Source organism: Hemicordylus capensis, chromosome 3, assembly GCF_027244095.1.
Source record: "Hemicordylus capensis ecotype Gifberg chromosome 3, rHemCap1.1.pri, whole genome shotgun sequence".
Taxonomy (NCBI): Eukaryota; Metazoa; Chordata; class Lepidosauria; order Squamata; family Cordylidae; genus Hemicordylus; species Hemicordylus capensis.
Genome location: NC_069659.1, coordinates 110,921,460 through 110,941,691, shown reverse-complemented (window position 1 = coordinate 110,941,691; position 20,232 = coordinate 110,921,460). Strand labels below are relative to the sequence as shown.

Below are 20,232 nucleotides of genomic sequence, written 5' to 3'. Positions count from 1 at the left end.
TTCTTCAATTTTTCCATTGTGGCATCAGTCTCTTCTGAGAAGAGATCCTTACCATCAAACGGTAGGCCCTCAATCTTGTCTTTCATGTCCTGCTGCAGGTTGGCTGAACGTAGCCAGGCATGACGACGTAGAGTGACTGCCGTCGTGATGGAGCGGGACTCAGACTCCGCCAAATGCTTTGCTGTGCTCAATTGTTGACACGTAAGGTCACCAGCCTGTTGCAAAGTCTTTCGAAATCGCAGTTTAATTTCTTCAGGGGACAACATATCCATGACTTTTTCCAGTTCCTCCCAAATACAGTAACTATACTTAGCCATACAGGCCAAGTAATTCGCAACTTTCACCGATAGACAGGAGGTAGAATACAACTTTCTCCCCATAACATCCAATTTTCTTCCTTCTTTGTCAGCAGGCATCATGTGGCGTCGACTAGACTTGGAGGAGATGACACAATCGATAACTAAAGAATTCGGGACAGTGTGTTTAAACAGGTAGGTATTATCCTGTTCTTGAACCCGTTACAGACCTTCCAGTCTTTTAGATGTTGGTGTCGAAGTATGGGGAACCTCCCAAGCGCACTGAGCAGCATTGGAAATGATCGGTAAGAGAGGAAGTGCCACAGGCTGTGCCGATTGTGACCTTTGCATAAAATTATAGACAGGATCGTCTATAGTCTTAAGTTGTGACGTAAGATCCAGACCTAACACATTGGCCATGCGTTTCACATGGGAATGGTAAGCCTTTAATTCCTCTGTCGGCGACACATGGGAAGGCGTTGCCACATCTGGAGACAGGTCCAATTCCACAGTCTCTGTCTCTGATTCGAAATCTGACGACCCATGGTGACTTTCTTCCGAATCCGGATCCAAAATGGATTGGTGCGTTGGAAGCCTAGGAGACCTCTCCCTCCGCTCTAATGGAGACGGTAAAGGGTCAGTCTGTGAGCTGGTGTTAGCGTAACGTCTCGCAATCGTCTGAGCCGAAATGTATTGAGTCTTTGTTTGGGTGCTCACACTAGTGAACAGCCTGTCTCGGGAAGGTAGAGCAGTACCCGTTGCTAAAGCAGGAGTCCGTCTCGAGGCTAAGCCACCCTGCCAAGCACGGTGCTCTTGAAAGTCATATCCCGCACCAGGGGATGCGGTTCCCGGTAAGGCAGTCTCCGCAGAAGGCGATGCTCGATGGCTAAAACCACAAGTGTGCCAAGGTGTCGGAGTTGCCAGTTGTCCAGCAGTGAGCATACGCAGGTTAGAGGTGGAAGTATCCTCTTCAGAACGCGGAAAACCTCTGAAAGTAGATGGCGTATTGGTATTGGAGTCTAGCAGTCTCAGTAGAGGATCTAGATGAGGTGGGTCGTCCCCCGCTTCTTCTGCATCCATAGCGAAAGTCATTGGAGCTCGAAAGCGTGGGGTCACAGCCGTAACATTCGTTGGTGTATTCAGTGTGGACATACGGTCCCCATCTCTCGAGGTGGACGGTGAGCGGATCGGAGTTGGAGCCGGCACCAGATCCCTGGTGGCCGATATCGAAAAAGCAGCTGGCAGCACCGTCGATGCCGAGACCGGTGCATGCCAAGGTTCGTCCAAAGTGTCCGTCGGCATCGATGCTGCAACGACCTGTGTTGGTGTCGAGGCTTCCGGCGTCGAACGAGTCTCTACAACTTCGGTCGGCATCAAGACTGTCGTCACGGAGGTCGTCGATGCCGAGTTAGAAGGAGGCTTCGGTGTCGATAAAGATCGAGGCGGAGCCCTCGATTCCGGAGGGTGCGTCGGTATTGAGGACGCAGTCGAGTCTTCTGGAACTGGCGCTCTTGATGCCAAAACGAAGACCACGTCTTGGGCAGTGCCCGGAGAGGGCGTTGACTCCGACTGAGTTCAATGCCGTGCCTTTTTGGCGGGAACACCCGCGGCGGCCATTTTCTCGCCTGGCCTTTTGGAGGACTTAGGGGACTTCCCGGGGGGCTCGAAGTTTTAGACTGGGCATGACCCAGGTCCTTTGAGCCATGCTCTTGAGGAGATTTCGAGGACGGCCCCGCCAGAACATCATCATACAAGGCAGAACGCAAACGGAGCTCACGATTCCATCTGGTCTGCTTTGAAAAGGACTGACAAATTTTACAAGCAGAAGTCTTATGGGCTTCCCCCAGGCACAACAAACATAAGTTGTGATGATCTTGGGAAGGTAATTTAGCCTTGCACTCAGTGCAATGTTTAAAGTTCTGTTTTCCCACTGGGGCATCCATGTTACTCACTATCCGAGGTCAGTAGCCAGAGAAACAGTCCGATCTTTCACCAAGTTAGAGGGATTAGACAAGCCAAATACAGTCCGAGTCAAACGAAGTAATCAAGGAAACCGTAAGAGTAGTCCAAAAACAGTCCGTAGTCAAATCCAATGAAGCCAAAAATGAAAGTAGCCAAGGAAACAAGCGCGAAGGAGCCGCAGAAACCAAGTGATTTCCACGGCGGTCGCAAAAGAACTGAGCAGCCTGCGCTCTCTCCCGCCTTAAATAGCCACGTAGTCACGTGGGGCGGGGCGCAGGCGCATAAAAGGAGCTGTATAAATTCGACACCGAGAGGCTTCCGTGCAGGCTCAGAACCCATTCTAATGCATATCAACGGATCCCGTACCAGATCTTACATTATTCTAAATTTGAGAAATATATATTTTTAGATATTATAGCCTAGATCATCCATTGATGGAAGAAGGCAGTTCTAGTGAAATAAAAAGGTCAAGGGCAAACTAAAAAATCTGGAACCAAATATGACAATTATTTCTCAGTACATGTTTGCATCTACAAACCTTTAGACTAAGTAATGTTGTCTTTTACTTTTAAATGTAAGATTTTCACAGCTATGCTGTATTAACACAAAAGACAACTCATTTTTAAAGTCACTGGTCTACATTCCCCACAGTGTTATGAGAGAAGAGTTCTTGCTCCACCCTCACAGGGAGTCAGGGCACTAGCTATATTAAAAGGTCTGCCATGAAGTCTAGGGCATGGGGAAGCAATGTTTGCTTCTCTCCCCTCCCTACAAAAGCCTCTTTCCACTGCCAGTAGGTTAGGCTAAGAGAGACGTGACTGGCCCCGAGTCACCCAGCAAGTATCATGGCCGAACGGGGATTATGCAGGTGGATACTGAATTTTCTATCAGATCGTTCTCAACGGGTCAGGATGGGCTCTCATGTCTCGACGGATCTCAGTATAAATACAGGGACGCTGCAGGGGTGCGTCTTGAGTCCACTTTTGTACACGCTTTACACATACGATTGTGTTCCCAATTACCTCAGCAATAGGATTATTAAGTTTGCAGACGACACAACTGTGGTTGGCCTGATTACTGCTGGAGAAGGGGAGTCGGCCTATAGGAAGGAGGTGGAGAGGCTGACAGAGTGGTGTAGGGAGAATAACTTATTCCTCAATTTAAAGAAAACAAAGGAGATCATTGTGGATTTCAGGAAATGCAAATTGGATTTCCAGCCACTCATTATTGAAGGGATTTGTGTGGAACGGGTTTCGGTGTTTAGATTTCTGGGAATAGAGCTGAGAGATGACCTGACATGGGGAGCAAACACTGAAGATCTGGTGAAGAGAGCACAGCAGAGATTATACTTCTTGAGAGTTCTCCGGAGGACTAATCTCTCAGGTAATCTATTGTTGGTGTTTTATCGCTGTGCTATAGAGAGTGTGTTGACTTATGTGATCTGTGTGTGGTTTGGGAGTTGTGCAGCCAGAGAAAGAACACTGCTATCCAAGGTTGTTAAGACTGCGGAAAAAATAATTGGGTGTACTCTTCCTACCTTAGATCAAATTTATGCCACCAGGTGTTATAATAAAGCTGTAGAGATAGCGCAGGATCCCACGCACCCTGGAAATGATCTTTTTCAGCTTCTGCCTTCGAGAAGGAGGTATAGGGTCTTTAAAGACCAGGACCAGCCGCTTGAGGAGTAGCTTCTACCCAAAAGCGGTCTCAGCTTTGAACACAGCAAAACACAGCTTCTGAGGGGTTTTTTGTATTTAGTTTTTAGAGTTTTTTAGTGGGTTTTTAGTGGATTGATGGGAGGGGGGCGTATGGGTATATGTTTAGATTGTTTTTGTTAGGTCCCGTAGTAGTGGTTGTAGATTCTTTTCAATCTCGTTGTTCTGCACAGGACAATGACAATAAAGATTTATCTATCTATCTATCTATCTGAACCCAGTCCTCCCCGGTCCTCTAGCACTCTAGAGAACTGGACAACCCTCAGACACATATTTCTGGCAGCAAAAAGGGCTTTTGCAGGGATGGAAGAAAAGTAAAAATTGCTTCCACATCGCTCTCCTCATGTGTGGGGCTGCACATGAAACCTTCAGCTGCACATGAAACCTTCAGCACACCTACTGTCCTGGCTCCCTGAAAAGGCATGTTCTTGCTCCTCCTAAGGCAGCAGAAAATGTGGGCCACTGACTGCCACACAGCTTGTCAATTACTTTTCCTGCACTTGTTTATGAAATTTTCCCTGTCACTGACAAATAGAAAAAGCTGCAAACCTACCTGTTTCCTGGCTGTACATCCTGCTAGTTTGCATTTGGGGGATTTTTTGATTTAAAGCTAGGTTGCACTTGTTTCAAACACTGACGACTTCAATGTTCCATTTTCTAAAAGTAGCTTCTTATTTTTCCCTCCTCCTAATTGTGGGAATTTTACTTATGAACAGCATGCTGCCCTAAATGCAATGATGAATTCTATCTATTGCTTTCAAAAGAACCAACCTTTTCAAAAACACTGGATGGTGTCATCAAACAAAACCTGATGTTCTGAATGATTGTGTCGGTATGCCTCCAGCGTCTTCTATCATGCCGCAGCCAAGCCTGAACGGCTTCGTAGAGCTCTATCTCAGGAAACCTGCTCAGATGATCATTATCCAAGTAATTCATAAGCTTTTCAAAGCTCAGATAGGACAAGAAGTCAGGTCTAGCCATGAGTGGCACAAAGTTCTCTAACAAGAAGGAGTCTAGCTTTTCTCTGACTCCCTCGATGTTGACACCAAAGTCATCTAAGAGTCTCATAATTTCTGCACAGTTTTCCAAGCAAATTTTTGCTAAGAGAAAGGAGCAGCAGAACTTCACCACCTCAATAAGCTGTACATACATGGCAGCTTGCAGGATCTCATGAACAGTGCTCATACTCAGTTCAATGGTTCCATAGTACATGAACTGGAGAACATGGCTGAAACCTGTAGCAGTCAGACCTTTCAAGTGGATTTTGTCCTGATCTCGCTCCCTCATATCAGCAGTGAACATAATCCTGAAGTAATCACTCTGAGTAGCAAGCAGTGCTTTATGAGCCTGAAATTGGTGATCTTCAATAACAAGAGTGACGTCAAGAAGCAATCCCTCCTCGTACAGTGTTCTGAATCCAGCAGACACGCTGGTATCATGGATGGGGGAACTAAATCCTTCCACGTCCCCTGCCATGAATCACCTGAAAAAGAATGTAAATAAAGAAAATGTTAGTTTCTTTTTTAGAATCATGTAGAAATAGCTTAACATGTACATTTTTTGTCTGTAACATCCTGTGACATTTTGCAAAACAGTAGCTTAAGTTTTGCTTTGTGGGGAGGGGAGTGTGGCAAGCAGGTAGTCCTTGACACCTAGGACCACATGCTGCACCAATATTTTTGTTTTTACACCAAGTTTCTTTAACTTGAACCAAATATTATCAAGTTTAAAGAAAACTTTTAAGTTCTTTTAATCTTCAAGCTCTCAAGTAAGACATTAACTGAGAACCAGCACAGCAGATTAAGTGTTCAGCTTCAGGGGTGCACACAGACCAGTTTGCACTAGTTTGTCAGCTCGGTCAGCCTAGCCAGTAGGTCTGACGAACTAGTTCGTGGAGCAGTGGTTCAGTCTGAATGTACACAGACTGGTTCGTGGTCAGACTGGTCCACCATGAACCAGGCGATTCTATCGTGAACTGCTCTGAACCAGTTCAAGCTGGTTAATTGGTTTGAACAGCCTAGCTGATTGGTCTGACGAACCAGTTCGCAGAGTGGTGGTTCAGTCTGAATTGCCACACATGGCCCATGCACACCCCTAGTAGGGAACCCTGGTGGAGGAGACCAGCCATACAAGTGTAGGTTTTTGCAAGCAAAAGGATCCAGAAGTGGATGAACTAAATGGAGTCATCTATAAGCTGGTAAAGCTAGAGCACTACCCAACAACACTGGTTCACCCTAGGTCATAGGCAGTATACCATAGTACAGCCTACTTCTCAGCAGCCCTCTCTTTTGCACGATTTCCTTGCAAATCATTTATATCAGTTAAAGAAGGTAACCAAGGAATCACATTTTGAAAGGGTAGCGGACAATCCAAAATTCAGTAGCAATACCATACCTCTTCACTTCTTCCTCTGTTAAATGGTTATGGTGTATTTATAAGCACAATTCTTTGTCTATTAGGTCAACTGACAAAATGGTGAGTCAATTTTGAATATTAAAATATGAAGATAATGTTGAGGCTCTAGTAGCCATTTTTGAAGACAATTCTGACAATCCTAGAAAATGTTCTATTTCACATTTCAAATAATGAAGGTTAATTCTCTTTGAGACGCCATCACATATAATTGCTAGAGATTTGGGTTTTATAGAAAATTTTGTATTGAAAAATTGTCTGGCATTTTCCCCATGCAAAATTTGCCCCTTATTTGCATACAATCTGCATCAATATTTTTCCTCAAAACAATTACACCTCTATCATATTAATTTCCCACATTGAATCTCAAATCTTTTTCAAGTAGCTGAACTTAAATATTTGATAGAGGGTCAATGCAGACACTTCATGTGCTTTCATTGTTACATGTGAAAAATATTTTCTCAAATTGGGACACGCAACAAATCAATAAATCATATGTACCCTCTCTCACACTTCCTAGGGAAAAATCACCTGGAAAAACAGTGATTTATTGTGTACCGCCCAGAGACTTGCATTATGGGCAATATATAAATGTTTTAAATACATACATACCTATAACTTTGAAATAGCTCAACTTGCCTAATATTGCATCGTTATCCATTCATTGTTACTAATAAATTTCATGAAACAATTACACAAATGCAGCAGTGTGAGCTCCAGACTACTCCTATGCTATCTTTTGAGCGGGGAGGAAGGGGCATTTTTCACTGATCTTCCCTTTCCTCTGAAGCTCACTGTACATCACCAAAATATGTCTCTGAAGTTCCTCACATTTCTTATAATAATGTTTCTATATTAGAATAGAAGAACAGGTTCCAACTGTTTCAGTGTTATTGTGAAGGAAATGTACTTTAGTTTTTTCAAAGAGAGAGAAGTGAAACAACATAGATCTTGGGAACAGAAATATAAAGATATACAAGAATTCTTGAGCAACCTAAATAATTATGGTCAGTGGGCTATGATGGCATTCCAAAGTATGTACCAATGGCTATAGCATTTTGAGGACTTGTGGGAGGAAAGTTGGCATGCACTTTTCATTTACAGAAGGAAGACACATGAGATTACCTATACCTGTAGAAAGATAGAGCAAATAAGGCAACAGATTTGTTAACCCACAGAGGGAAATTAAGCAGACTACTAGTAGTCAGCATATATTTATTAGGAACAAATAGAGCCAGATGAAAGTATAAAAATGACTAATATAGACATACATGGGCAGATGACTTGGTAAAATATGTTGTAGATTTATCTGCAAGGATGGGTTAACACGTCCCTTTCATTTTAATGGGTTTCCATGCAAATGACTTACAACTGCACTTAGAGAGCTTTTAATGGAGACATTTTAAAAATTCAAAGAACTTTATCTCAGAGAGTTTTCATACTGCCACAAGCCAAAAGGTATCCTCTTCACTAACTAGCTCAATTTCATACACAGTACATCTAAATTTAAACTAGTTAGAATACAGAAGGAAAGAATGCAGCCACCCTTTTCAGCCTACATTATTAAACTGATTAGTGGGGTTATTTACTTCTTTGACAAATCACATTAGTCCTATTCTGGAATCACTAGATCTTTCTCTCACCCACCTAGCCTGATTTCAAGGAGACAACATTTTATCAGAGAAGTGTTTCAGCTGAATTAAAGGTGAACTAGATCCTAAGTTTTTCAAGATAGCAAAACCAGACACCTGGAAAAAGGATAAGAAACTGTTTACCTATCACAACATGAAGGTCTTGTACCTTTGCCTCTGCCATTCCTAAAAACTGTAGGTTGGATCCTAACCGCATGAGCGAAAGCTCATCAAGTGAACTTTTCTGCCTCCAGAAAATCTACTCTGGAAGGTTGGGAGACCCTGCAGTACAGAGCTGGAAGGGCACAGAGGGCTGCAAGGAGAATAGAAGATCTGCAAAAATCCCTTCTTCTGGGAACAGAAGTGCCGTCCATTCACAAGAGCCACTTAGCATCCAAGCCCATGTCTCTACAGAAGCCATTCAAAAATTTGGTTATGTCTTAAAAGGTGGTAGGTGATATTGAACAAGAAGGCACTAGAGATTAAGTTAATGCCAAAACAAGAACAGAAAACAAGTCCCAGAATCGTGGTGTTTTTTAAGTCCTGCAAATAATTAATGTCCAAATACCTTCGGGTTTTCCAAAGGGCACAGATGAGACCTAAAAAAAATTCAGCTGCCAACAAGAAGAGGGGGATTGGTCTGCCAATCCTCCATCGCTTATTCTAGGGGGAATGGCTTGAGGAAAAGCACCTAGCAGACTGCAGAAGACAGTGAAACTGCATATAGAATGCCCTGGAGCCTACAATACAGAAAAGGCACCCCTCAGTAAAACGAAAAGAAGGTTTAGAGCAACAGAAGAAATGCAAATCAGCTTTCAAAATTACCAGGCTTCCAGAAAAGCAGTAGTTGCACACTGTACAAAACACAATGTGGCACAGACTCCAAGACTTCCTACAATATCTATACTATCAAACTTGAAACTATTCAGTAGTATGGGCCACATTACATCTGCAGGGCTTAAACTATTGTATTTCTTCTATAATTTCCATTTGCAAAGGCAGAGAGCGGTTGAAATCAAAAGGTGACAACACCTCCCAATTAAATACATTCTAGCACAAAATATATCCAGAATTAGAGTGCACATCACAAAATATACAAGTACTCATTCTTGTAATAAGACACTGAATCTGGATGAATCAGAATAGTCTCAAACAACAGTTAAGTCTAAAAATGTAAGTGACAATTATCAAAAACCAAAGCATATAACTTATTTTTTCTCTGACTCTTGGTTTCTATCTTGACCTTCCAGTTTGGTGGCTATCTAATTTTGATCTTCTGCATGTTCCTGATCCTTGGCTCCTGTCTCAGTCCTCTGCTCTGGTTTCTGGCACAGTACCTGGCTAGACACCTGGCATGTACTTGGCTCCTGATTTCTGCCTCCACACTTAGGGTCCTTATTCGTCTACTTGGCCAGCCCTGTGTTCCTGACACACTCAGTCCTGGATTCTGGACTTGCCTCCAGGTACCACTGAACACAGCCCAGCTGATCTGACACCACTGTACCACCTTGGAAGGCATGTACAGAGTGCTGGGAAGTGTAACCCTTCCCAGTTCTTTCCTCCTAGAGCTCTTGAGAGGGCTCAGTCTCTCTTAAAGGGCCTTCCTAGCACTAAGAAAAGCACAGCATTGTGAGGAGGTCTACACAGTGGGAAATGGCTCTCAGTGTTGCCTCTAAGGCATGTTCACACACAATTTTTTGATGCCTGCTCAGTTAATTTTATTTATTTATTTTATATTTATAGCCTGCTCTTCCTCCAAGGAGCTCAGAACCAGGGCGGATAAAAATCAATGATTTTTTTTAAAAAATAAAAAAAATCAGATTTTTTTAAATTTAAATCAGATTTTTTTAAATAAAATGCTTTTTGAGGAAAATATATTACCATCCAAAGGTTATTCCATCATGAAATAAAGATTAGTTTTTTAATTATGTAGAATAAGGCTGTATATGTTTAATTTTTTTGGTAAATAAATTCCATTAATCCATTCACAATGTCATGCTCTTCCAGAGGTTTTTGTAAGATTATTGGGCAGTTTCTCTGCCTACAAGATATTATCACAGATGCTTGGTTTACTTTTGCAGTTCTCAAAACTGAATTTGACTCAGCAGAGATCACATGCCTCTTCTTCACAGCAAAAATGTTATGACATGAACAGAGCTGAGAAAAAGACCTTAATCCTATTGTTCTACAAACCTATGAATACAGAATCAACCCCTTCAGTGCTAAGTTTCAAGAAGTTCAGTGAAATAGAATAGAAACAATATTTTTCTGATTGTTTGGAGTGGAATAGATCTGCACAAGAAGAAAGTGAAACTAAGTGTGAGGAGGGAGGGGCAAGCAGACAAGCAGTACAAAATGAAAGTGAAACTTTCTGAGCACAATACAGTGGTCCCTCGACTTACAAACTACTTGACATAAGTATTTTTCGAGTTACAAACGGCAGTTTTAGATCCGGTTTTAGATGCGGTTTTTTCGACTTACGAATTTTACATGCGGTTTCCTTGACTTACGAATTTTACATGCGGTTTCCTTGACTTGCCTGCCTGTTTACTGCCTGTTTATTCTTGAAAAGAAATGTTCCTGTGCAGTTTGCAAGCCTTACTGGGGGTCTGGGTCTTTTTTCTAGGCTCCGGAACGCATTAATCCGTTCCCAATGCATTCCTATGGGAAACCGCTTTTCGACTTATGAACTTTTCGACTTACAAATGTGCATTCGGAATGGATTAATTTCATAAGTAGAGGGACCACTGTACTGCATAGCCACAGACAGACAAGTCTTTGGAACTTTTTGTGTGTATGACCTGAGGTTTATCACATTCTTTCCTTGGAGGAAAAAACCTATAATGGCAGCAGGCCGTAAAAGAGACCCAGTTTGGCAATATTTTAATGAAGTTCCTTTACCTATCGGTAAGGCAGGCACGCGTGCAAAATGCAAACACTGCAACAAAGAAATGCAAGGCCTGGTGGCCCGAATGAGGCAACATCATGAGAAGTGCTGTGATGAAGATGACCAAAGAAACACATTTGAACAGGCAGGATCTTCAGGTTGGTAAACATTTTTATTGAATCATATAATATTTCTAAAGACTGCCTTGAACTGTCATGTTTGAGCAAAATTATATTTCTTATTATTACTGCATGTTACTGTCATTTGGTACAGTTATGAAAAAAAGCAAATATTCCTTTTGGGGCAGTGCTGTGTACAATAAGCAGAAATTGTATAAACAATAAAATAACAGCATTGACTTTTTTGTTTAGGGGAATTCATGGATTCTGGAAACTATCCACCTTCAAGATCACCATCCTCCTGTTCTACAGTTTCAGAGTTATCCATCCAGGATAGTGCTTCATTAGCAGCAGCATCAGACACCCACAGCCACATATCACTATCACCTAAAAGAAAGAAAAAATCCTTCCCTCCTGGAACCACCATAGATAAGTTTGTGATAAAAACTAGCAGATTAGAAAAAGAGTTAATTGATGAAAAAATTGCCCAGTTTGTTTATGCAACGAACTCTTCTTTCCGTCTGACTGAGAACCCACATTTCATTAATATGGTTCAGTCACTGAGACCAGGATACAGTCCACCCAGCAGAGCAGATGTTGCAGGGAAACTGCTGGATAAAGTGTATGACAGAGAAATGGAGCAATGTGCAACAGCTCTGGAGGGTAGAATTGTTAACCTAAGTATTGATGGGTGGAGTAATGTCCACAATGATCCTATTGTACGTGCTTGTATAACAACAGAAGAAGGGAAAGTCTTCCTTGCACAAACAATTGATACGTCAGGAAATGCACACACAGCAGAATACTTACAAGAAGTGGCAGTAAAAGCTATAATAACATGTGAACAAAAATTCAAATGTCTAGTATGCAGTTTGGTCACAGACAATGCTGCAAATGTATCCAAGATGAGAAGAAATTTAGAAGAGCAGGAAGGGAATACAAAGCTAATAACATATGGTTGCAGTGCTCATTTGCTGCACCTCTTAGCCAAAGACTTAAGTGTTCCAGAAATAAAGACTAATGTTGTTGAAATTGCTAAATACTTCCGTAACAATCACTTTGCTGCAGCAGCTCTGAAAAGGATGGGTGGAACCAAGCTAACGCTCCCACAAGATGTTAGATGGAACTCTGTGGTGGACTGTTTTGAGCAGTATATCAAGAACTGGCCTATTCTGATGACAGTTTGTGAACAAAATCGAGATAAAATAGATGGCACTGTCACGGCCAAAATCCTCAACATTGGGCTTAAGAGAAATGTTGAACATATGCTGAGCATCCTGAAACCCATCTCTGAATCTTTAAACAAAATACAGAAAAATAGCTGTTTTATTGCTGATGCTGTTGAAATTTGGAAGGAACTGAGTGAACACTTAAAAACAGAACTACACATGGACAGAATTAAATTACAAGCATTAAAAAAAGAATGGGACAAGTACTGTCTCCAGCTCATTTTTTGGCAAATATTGTCAATATCCAGTACCAGGGTCAAAATTTAAGTGCTGAGGAAGAGGAGTTAGCTATGACATGGGTATCCAGCAATCATCCATCTGTAATGCCAACTATAATAAACTTCAAAGCTAAGGGGGAACCATTCAAGAAATATATGTTTGCTGAAGATATTTTAAAGAAAGTCACACCAGTGAACTGGTGGAAGTCACTTAAGCATTTGGATTTAGAGACTGTTCAAGTAATGATTTCACTTTTAACAGCAGTAGCTTCTTCTGCAGGCGTTGAAAGAATATTCTCTTCCTTTGGACTCATTCATTCTAAATTGAGAAATCGTTTGGGACCCGATAAAGCAGGAAAGCTTGTTTTTCTTTTCCAGATTATGAACAAAGAAGAAGATGAAGATGACGAGTGAGCTACAGAGGACAGTATTTAAGTTTTTCATGTCTAGGCTGGGCTGACAGTTTAAGTTTCTTAAAATATATATATTTTGTTTAGCCAAATTAGTTAACAAACATGGATGTTTGTTTAAGCAAATAACATATGCTGTAATGTTATTGTTTCAGTTGAATAAATCTATTTAAATTGTTATTAAGGTAATGATTATTTTTCTCCTTCCTAAGTACAACAGAAAAGTTGTCCAAATATGAATGATTAACCTATTAAACTGGGGATAAAAAAAACTAATATGAAAAGTTGTTATTCTAAAAATCTTCATCTACTTGCATATTAAAGTTATACCAGCAAGAATTAGTCTTTATGTAGAAAACTATGATTTAAATCAAGCCTTACTGACTAGTGATTTAAATTGTGATTTAAATCGTGAATTAAATCAGTTTGATTTAAATCAAATCCACCCTGCTCAGAACAGTGTACATAGTTATTTTTTTATCCTCACAACAACCCTGTGAGGTAGATTAGGCTGAGAGATACACGACTGGCCCAGAGTCACCCAGTAAGTTTCATGGTTGAATGGGGATTTGAACTCAGGTCTTACTGGTCCTAGTCCAACACTCTAACCACTAGGAAGGCCCCATTCTGAATACACACTGCCATGATACTGCCGGCCAGAACAAAACACATTCTGTGTAAAGATGAAAAAAATTAGAGGGAAGACTGGCTCGCTTGCTCTGAAGAAGGTTTACCAAAGTGGCAGCCACTTGAAAAATAGCAGGATCACTGAATTATACACTGGAATGAACTTTTCAGACAATGGGTCAGATTCCTTTTTCCAAAATATAGAAACATTGCTGCCTAAGAACAAATCTGAAGATGATTATCTGGTAACATGGTCAAAATTTCATAACTATCAGAATTAGCCTGTTTATCCAAACTTGGTCTCCTAACCATGTTTGAAGATACTATTCATTCAGTGTCAGAATTTGAAACTTGTTTTGTAAAAGTAATAGCTAAGGCCCAGAATTCATTATTGCACTGGGCAAGTGCTTGTGCCTTTGCAAAGCCAATTCAGTGGCCAATTATAGCATTCTAGGTTACTGAATATGGGGAAATAATTGAGTGCAAAGAAAATTAATGCAAAGAAAGCCAAGACTGATTTAAGCAATTCCTTCTTAAGGAATTCATTCCACATAATGGGAATGAGAAAGGAACATTGGTCTTACCTGTGAAGGGTCCTTTTTCACCATAATCGGAGCCCATCCTTTAGATAGGGTATTTCCTTCATGCTATCAGAATCGACAGGAAGTTATCACAGCAGAGTTTTCCTGGAGGCTAGGTTGATCGCTAATCCCCAGTTCCAACTGTCGTGCTGAAGGATGCTGTGAACAACTACTGGAGAGAGAGCTCTGTTTTGAGGTTAGCCAAAAGAGGAATGATCTTTTCTAAGGTTGGAAATGGATTAGGTTTAGCCTTGCCCATCCACGTGAGTGGTAATATCTACTAATATTTACTAACCATTGTAACACCAATGCCTCTATATAGTACACATATATACGCACGAACTAGCCCCGGTCACCTGATCACAGCTTCAGTGTTGGCCCCAACTATGCTTATTATCATCCAATATTAAATCTGCTTCCGCGGGTCAGGGCGGATGGGCTCCGATTACGGTGAAAAAGGACCCTTCATAGGTAAGACCCAATGTTCCTTTTTCCACCGTAATCTGAGCCCATCCTTTAGATAGGGACATACCCAAGCCGGATGAACAGTAAGCAATGCCTGGGTGGGTCGCAGAAGTGTGCTAGACAAGTTGCTGAAGGACAGTTCGTTCGAAGGCCGCCTGCTCCCCATGGAAGGCTGAGATCTTGTAGAGTTTTATGCCAAGGATACTCAATCCAGATAGAGAGGTCACATGACCAGGGAGACTGCTCCTGGAATGAGGGCAACTGGGACTAATGCCCTTTAGATGTTTTCTGTGTAGCCAATTTGGTCACAAAGTGGCGAGCTGTCCCAAGAATCAGATAAGCAGAGTCGATTTTACTAAGAGGAATTTAACTAAGAACTTTAAGCGTGCAAATTCCAATAAGAATCTTAGTGCCTCACTGTTTCAAGGAAATGGAAGATTCATATTAGACAGTGGGTCCTCAGTTCATCTCTCAAAAAATGTGGATTTCTATACTGAATTGCTTGATATTCCCAAAGAGATTGTTCATTTGGGCAATGATACTACAATTAAAGCAAGGAAGAGAGACAAATGAATTTTGTATTGCAATTCATAGGATGGATCAATTAATGAGTTTTTTGTGAGAGATGTCTTGTATATCCCTGACTTCTCAGGCTCCTTGCTTTCAACATCCAAGCTGGAGAAAACAAGGCTTTGAGCTGTACATTAGAAATGGACAATGTGTTGTTACCCAGAATGGATAAGTTTGCCTTGTAGGCTCTGAATGCAAAGGCCTGTACAGTGTGCAGAAGCAACCTGTGAATTGATAAGTTTGCCTTGTAGGCTCTGAATGCAAAGGCCTGTACAGTGTGCAGAAAGCAACCTGTATCAAAGACAGCCAAAGAAAGACCAGCCTGGTTCAACACTGAGGCATACCAGTCCAATGAAGTGAACCTTGCTAAGTCGTGCCTGCATGAAAACTGCTTACAACTGTGGCATAGACGTCTGGGACACAGGAGCTATGAGTCAATCCAGAACATGCAGGAAAAGGAGACATCACAGATGCTCAAGTACCTCCAGGACTACGTGGCCATGGCAAGCAATAAATCTGGATGGAAGCCAAAGATCCTGCGCACAGACAATGAAGAAGAGTATATGTCCAGCACTACCCCACGGTTCCTGAGAGAACATGGAATCGTGCATCAAACCACGGTAGCTTACAATCTGTCCCAAAATGGAGTCTCAGAAGAAAAAACAGAAGCCTCCTGGACCTGATAAAATGCATGCTTGCTGACGTGCACCTCCCACAGGAAACTCTGGGGGAAGGCATCATGACTGCTACATACATACAAAACAGAATGCACACAAAGCCTATAGGCACAACACCATATGAACTTTGGCATGGTCATAAGCCATCTATGTCATAAGCCGTCCATGATACATTTGTGTGTCTTTGGAAGCACGGCTCACTCATACACCCCAAAGGAGAAAGGGCCACAAAAGGGATTTTTGTAGGCTCTCCACGCAATCCAGAGGCTATAGAATTCTGGCTCCTGACACCAACCAGATAGCCATAAGCAGATTGGTGTATTCTGATGAGAATGAAAGAGCTCCTTCTTCAGCGAAGCCAGCAACCAGACCAAACACCCTGATGACTGGATTATGCTTCCTGATCTCAGTAGAATTGAGGAGGAGGAGACAGCAGATCCAGATCCAACCATGCACCTGAGGTAATGGGAGAGACCACAGAGGGTGAGGTGAGGCGACCAACCCTCACAGAGGGTGAGGTGAGGCGACCAGAGATGTTCCAGCCCCGAGATTGTCTTACTTCACAAGAACAGCGGAACAACCAGAACCCTCATCATGGGAGAAAGTATTCCGGCTACCACAACCAGAAGCCCAGAAGTAGAAACAAGCTGTAACTGAAGAACTTGAGGCTCTACAGAGAACAAACAAAAACCTGGACTCTTACTAAGTTACCTCAAGAGAGAAAAGTTATGAGGACCATAAATGGGTCCTCAAACTCAAACATGATGCTGATGGCAAGATTCAGCGCTACAAAGTCAGATCAGTAGCAAAAAGATATTTGCGGAAAAATGGAGAAGCTTAAGATGAAACCTTTGCACCAGTGGTTAAACATACCACAGTAAGGACTCTGTTAAGTATTGCTGCTAGCAAAGGAATGCATGTTGTTGAACACCTAGCCGTAACACCTAGCCGTAAAACTGCCTTCTTGCCTGGCAAACAAGAAGAGGACATTTACATCCCACAACCACCAGGTGTCTTGGAGAAAGGCAAAGAGGACTATGTATGCAAACTGCAAAGGAGTATTTACGGTTTATGACAGGCTGCCAGAGCATGGAACATAAAACTAAATGATATGCTGCTTCAAGCAAACTTCAAAAGAAGTGAGGTGGATCCCTGCCTGTACACGACATTCATAAATGGCAATGGAGTTACATTTTTGGTGTATGTTGATGATTTGATTCTTGCCTATGAGAATCCAGATGATATCAAGGGAATAAAGCATCATCTGAACAGAGATGTGGAAGTCAAGCAACCTGGCAACATTGCACAGTACATGGGCATTCAAGTACAAAGAGAGAAAGATGGAAGTTTCCTCATCACCCAAGAACAGAAAACATAAAGACTTAATAAACCTGCTCAGACTGGAAGACGCGAATCCCACCAACTCCAATGAAAGTGAACTACATAAGGCAAGAAGCTCAAACTGAGCCACTATCTGACCACCACAGATATCGTGAAAGCATTGGGTAAGCTTTTATACATTAGTATGCTCACTAGGCCAGATCTTAGTACAGCAGTTGGCTTACTTTTCAGAAAAAACTGCATCACCAACAGTCAAGGACTGGAATGCAATTAAGAGACTTGCTAGGCACCTAAAGGGTACTGCACACTTTGAGCTCAAACTACCAGCTAACAGTTCACCAAAAAACTAGAAGGGTATGTAGATGCAGACAGGGGTGGAGACCTAACAGAAAGGAAATCCACCAGCGGTCACATAACTTTCTATGGAGATGGAGCCATAAGCTGGTCAAGCACCAAGCAAGACATAACAGCCTCATCAAAAAGTGAAGCAGAAAATGTATCAGCTGCACAGGGCTGTCACAAGAGACAATGGCTGTGTCAACTACTGAGAAATCTAGTTATGGATGTACCATAGCCCATACCAGTGTATGAAGCCAACCAAAGCTGCATTTAACTCTCCAGACAAGCAGACATAAGGAGGCGTATCAAGCATATTGAAGTGAAGTATCATTTAGTGAGAAAACTGCAAAAGGATGGACTAATCAGGCTGATCTACTGCCCAACAGATTAAATGCTTGCAGATCTACTCACTAAGCCACTACCAAGACCCTGCTTCGAAAAGCTGAGAGAGAAAATGAATCTAGACATTGAGAGGGGGTGTTGGAAGTGAAGGGCTTTGCACTGTCTCTTGTCTCCGTAACATAGGAGGACAGACTAGTGAGTCAGAGGGCTAGAGGGTCAAGACATTGGTGATCCCTTCTCTACTGCTCTGACACAATCCCTTGGGAATGTAGGTTGCTGATCTCAGGGACACTTCCTCCTTCCTCTCTCTCTTCTCTTCCTGTTCCTCTACCTTGCAACATGGAAGTAAGCTCTTTTCCCTGCACCATGTGTGCAGAGATGCAGGATCCATCTGCATCCAGCCAGCCAGCCAGATGGGAAATCCCAACTCCTCACTTTCCTATCTAGAATGAAGTTCTCTAATAAATGCCTTAAATATTGATTTGAAACTATGAACTGGCTCCAAGTTACTTTACTCTCAGCATACACGCATGCCCAACTAAGTCTGCTGTGTTGTGCCTCTGTGCACTCTTCTATAATGAAAAGAGGGGTTCTCTATCAGAGCAGGTTGAACTTGCTGCCTGCCTGAGAGAGTAGGCTCTCCCTCCTTGGATATCTCTCCTTCTTCAGTCCCAGAAGAGGAGTGGTCCGGGGTGTCTGGCCTCCCGGGAGGTGGGGGATACCTCAGAGTGGCCCCTTGGTCCCTGCAGGGTTGGGGATGGTTTGTCCCCTGGCCCCTGCGGGATTGGGATTGTAGGCGCTATAGGTGGGAGCTTTCTAGATGGTTTCTTTGGAGAGGCACCCTCAGTCTCTGAGGAGGGGGTTGAGGGAGAACGGTATTGCCTCCTCTTTCTGATTTTCAAAACGGCCTCGAGGGATCATACCTATGCCCCACTCCAACTGGGGGTGGGGACGTCCCCGCTTCCAAAGCCAGGGCAGGGAAAGGTGTTTTAAAACTCCCTGGCTATCGAACCCCTCGGCCATGCGGCCACCTCCTCTGATATGGGTGGTTCCACATCGCTCTGCCCGAACGGGGGATTACTCACAAGTAACGGCGAGTTGGGCCCCTGGGCATCCGCAGGTGAGGCTTCTGTGGCAGCAGCCATTGTGGTTCCTTCCAGGGCTCCCTTGCCCTGGTTTCCCACAGGCGCGATCGTGGGCAGTATCGTGGTGCCCGTCGCTGCTTCCGCCGCCTTCCCCAGCTGGTCCACTCCCTGGTGGTCCAGTAGCCTTGGGGAAGTAATCCACTGGGGCTGCCGCTGCTTGCAGACGGCCCACAAAGGCAGGCGTTCGCTCACCTCACAATCGGGGGCTTTGTAGTTTTCCGGCAGCTTCCAGCAGCCTTCAGCTGCTCTGCCTCCCCCCACTCTCGTTTCTTTGCCTTTAGGGCTTTTTGGGACTTCTTCCTCTGCACGGCCTCGGCCCCTGTAGAAAGGGTGGCACTTTGAGCTATGCTCTGCTGCCCCGCACTCCAAACCACCCCCGTTGTAAGGGTGGCGCTTGTGGTCGTTGTCTCCCCTTCCAACATTGAAGTCATGATGGCGGCGGCCCCCATAAAAAGGGTGGCACTTTGAACTATGCTCTGTTGCCCCGCACTCCAAACCGCCCCCGTTGTAAGGGTGGCGCTTGAGGTTCTTGTCTCCCCTTCCGATATTGAAGTCATGATGGCGGCAGCGGCATGAGCGTGCTCCATTGCTGAGTTTAGGAAGATAAGATTGGGGAGGAGCAGAAGATTCAAAGTTGAGAGGGAAAGAAGCTTAGTAGCTGAAGAAAGAATGGCTGGGGGAGCTTAGACTGAAAGCGACAGACTGAAAACGACCCAGCAGGTATCGACCAAAGAAAGAAACAAAGAGAACAAAGAAACTAAAGAAGCAAAGTTTGGAGAGCTCTCGCTCTGCTGCTGATCCTGAAGCTGACAGGAAAGGAACTGGGGATTAGCGATCAACCTAGCCTCCAGGAAAACTCTGCTGTGATAACTTCCTGTTGATTCTGATAGCATGAAGAAAATACCCTATCTAAAGGATGGGCTCCGATTACGGTGGAAAAACTGAAAGCTATATTCTTGTCAAGAGGACATATGAATCACCTTGAATAATAATAAACAATAATAATAAACTTTGTTAGCTGCCCCATAACAAATTGTTCTCTGGGTGGCTCAGAACACATGATCAAAACAAGAAAAACATATTAAATCATAACAGACATAAAGGGAGAAAAGAAAACACAACATACAATATAAAGCACTTTAAAAACTCATTTTAAAATTAATTAAAAATCAAATCAGATTTGAAAACCAGAATTTAAAAGGCCTGCGTGAACAAAAGTCTTTACCTGGAGTCTAGAAGAAAAAAGTGATGAAGCCAAACAAACCT

At 42.9% G+C, this 20,232-nt stretch overlaps 2 protein-coding genes across 10 annotated transcripts in view; one reads left to right on the top strand and one right to left on the bottom strand.

The window, feature by feature from the left end:
* Positions 1 to 20,232, bottom strand: part of KLHL15 (kelch like family member 15) — a 57,125-nt gene that overhangs the window by 24,227 nt on the left and 12,666 nt on the right. For all 9 annotated transcript variants that reach the window (XR_008319306.1, XR_008319303.1, XR_008319304.1 and 6 more), the window contains exon 2: positions 4,745 to 5,456. Coding sequence is in view for 5 of the 9 variants with exons in the window: in XM_053308645.1 (XP_053164620.1) it covers positions 4,745 to 5,449 (705 nt within the window). In the remaining 4 variants the exon portion in view is untranslated. The remainder of the gene's footprint in view (positions 1 to 4,744; positions 5,457 to 20,232) is intronic.
* Positions 10,975 to 13,081, top strand: LOC128350389 (uncharacterized). The gene is made up of 2 exons (XM_053308647.1): positions 10,975 to 11,061; positions 11,275 to 13,081. The coding sequence occupies exons 1-2, from the start codon at positions 10,989 to 10,991 to the stop codon at positions 12,516 to 12,518; spliced, it is 1,317 nt and encodes a 438-aa protein (XP_053164622.1). The 5' UTR covers positions 10,975 to 10,988; the 3' UTR covers positions 12,519 to 13,081.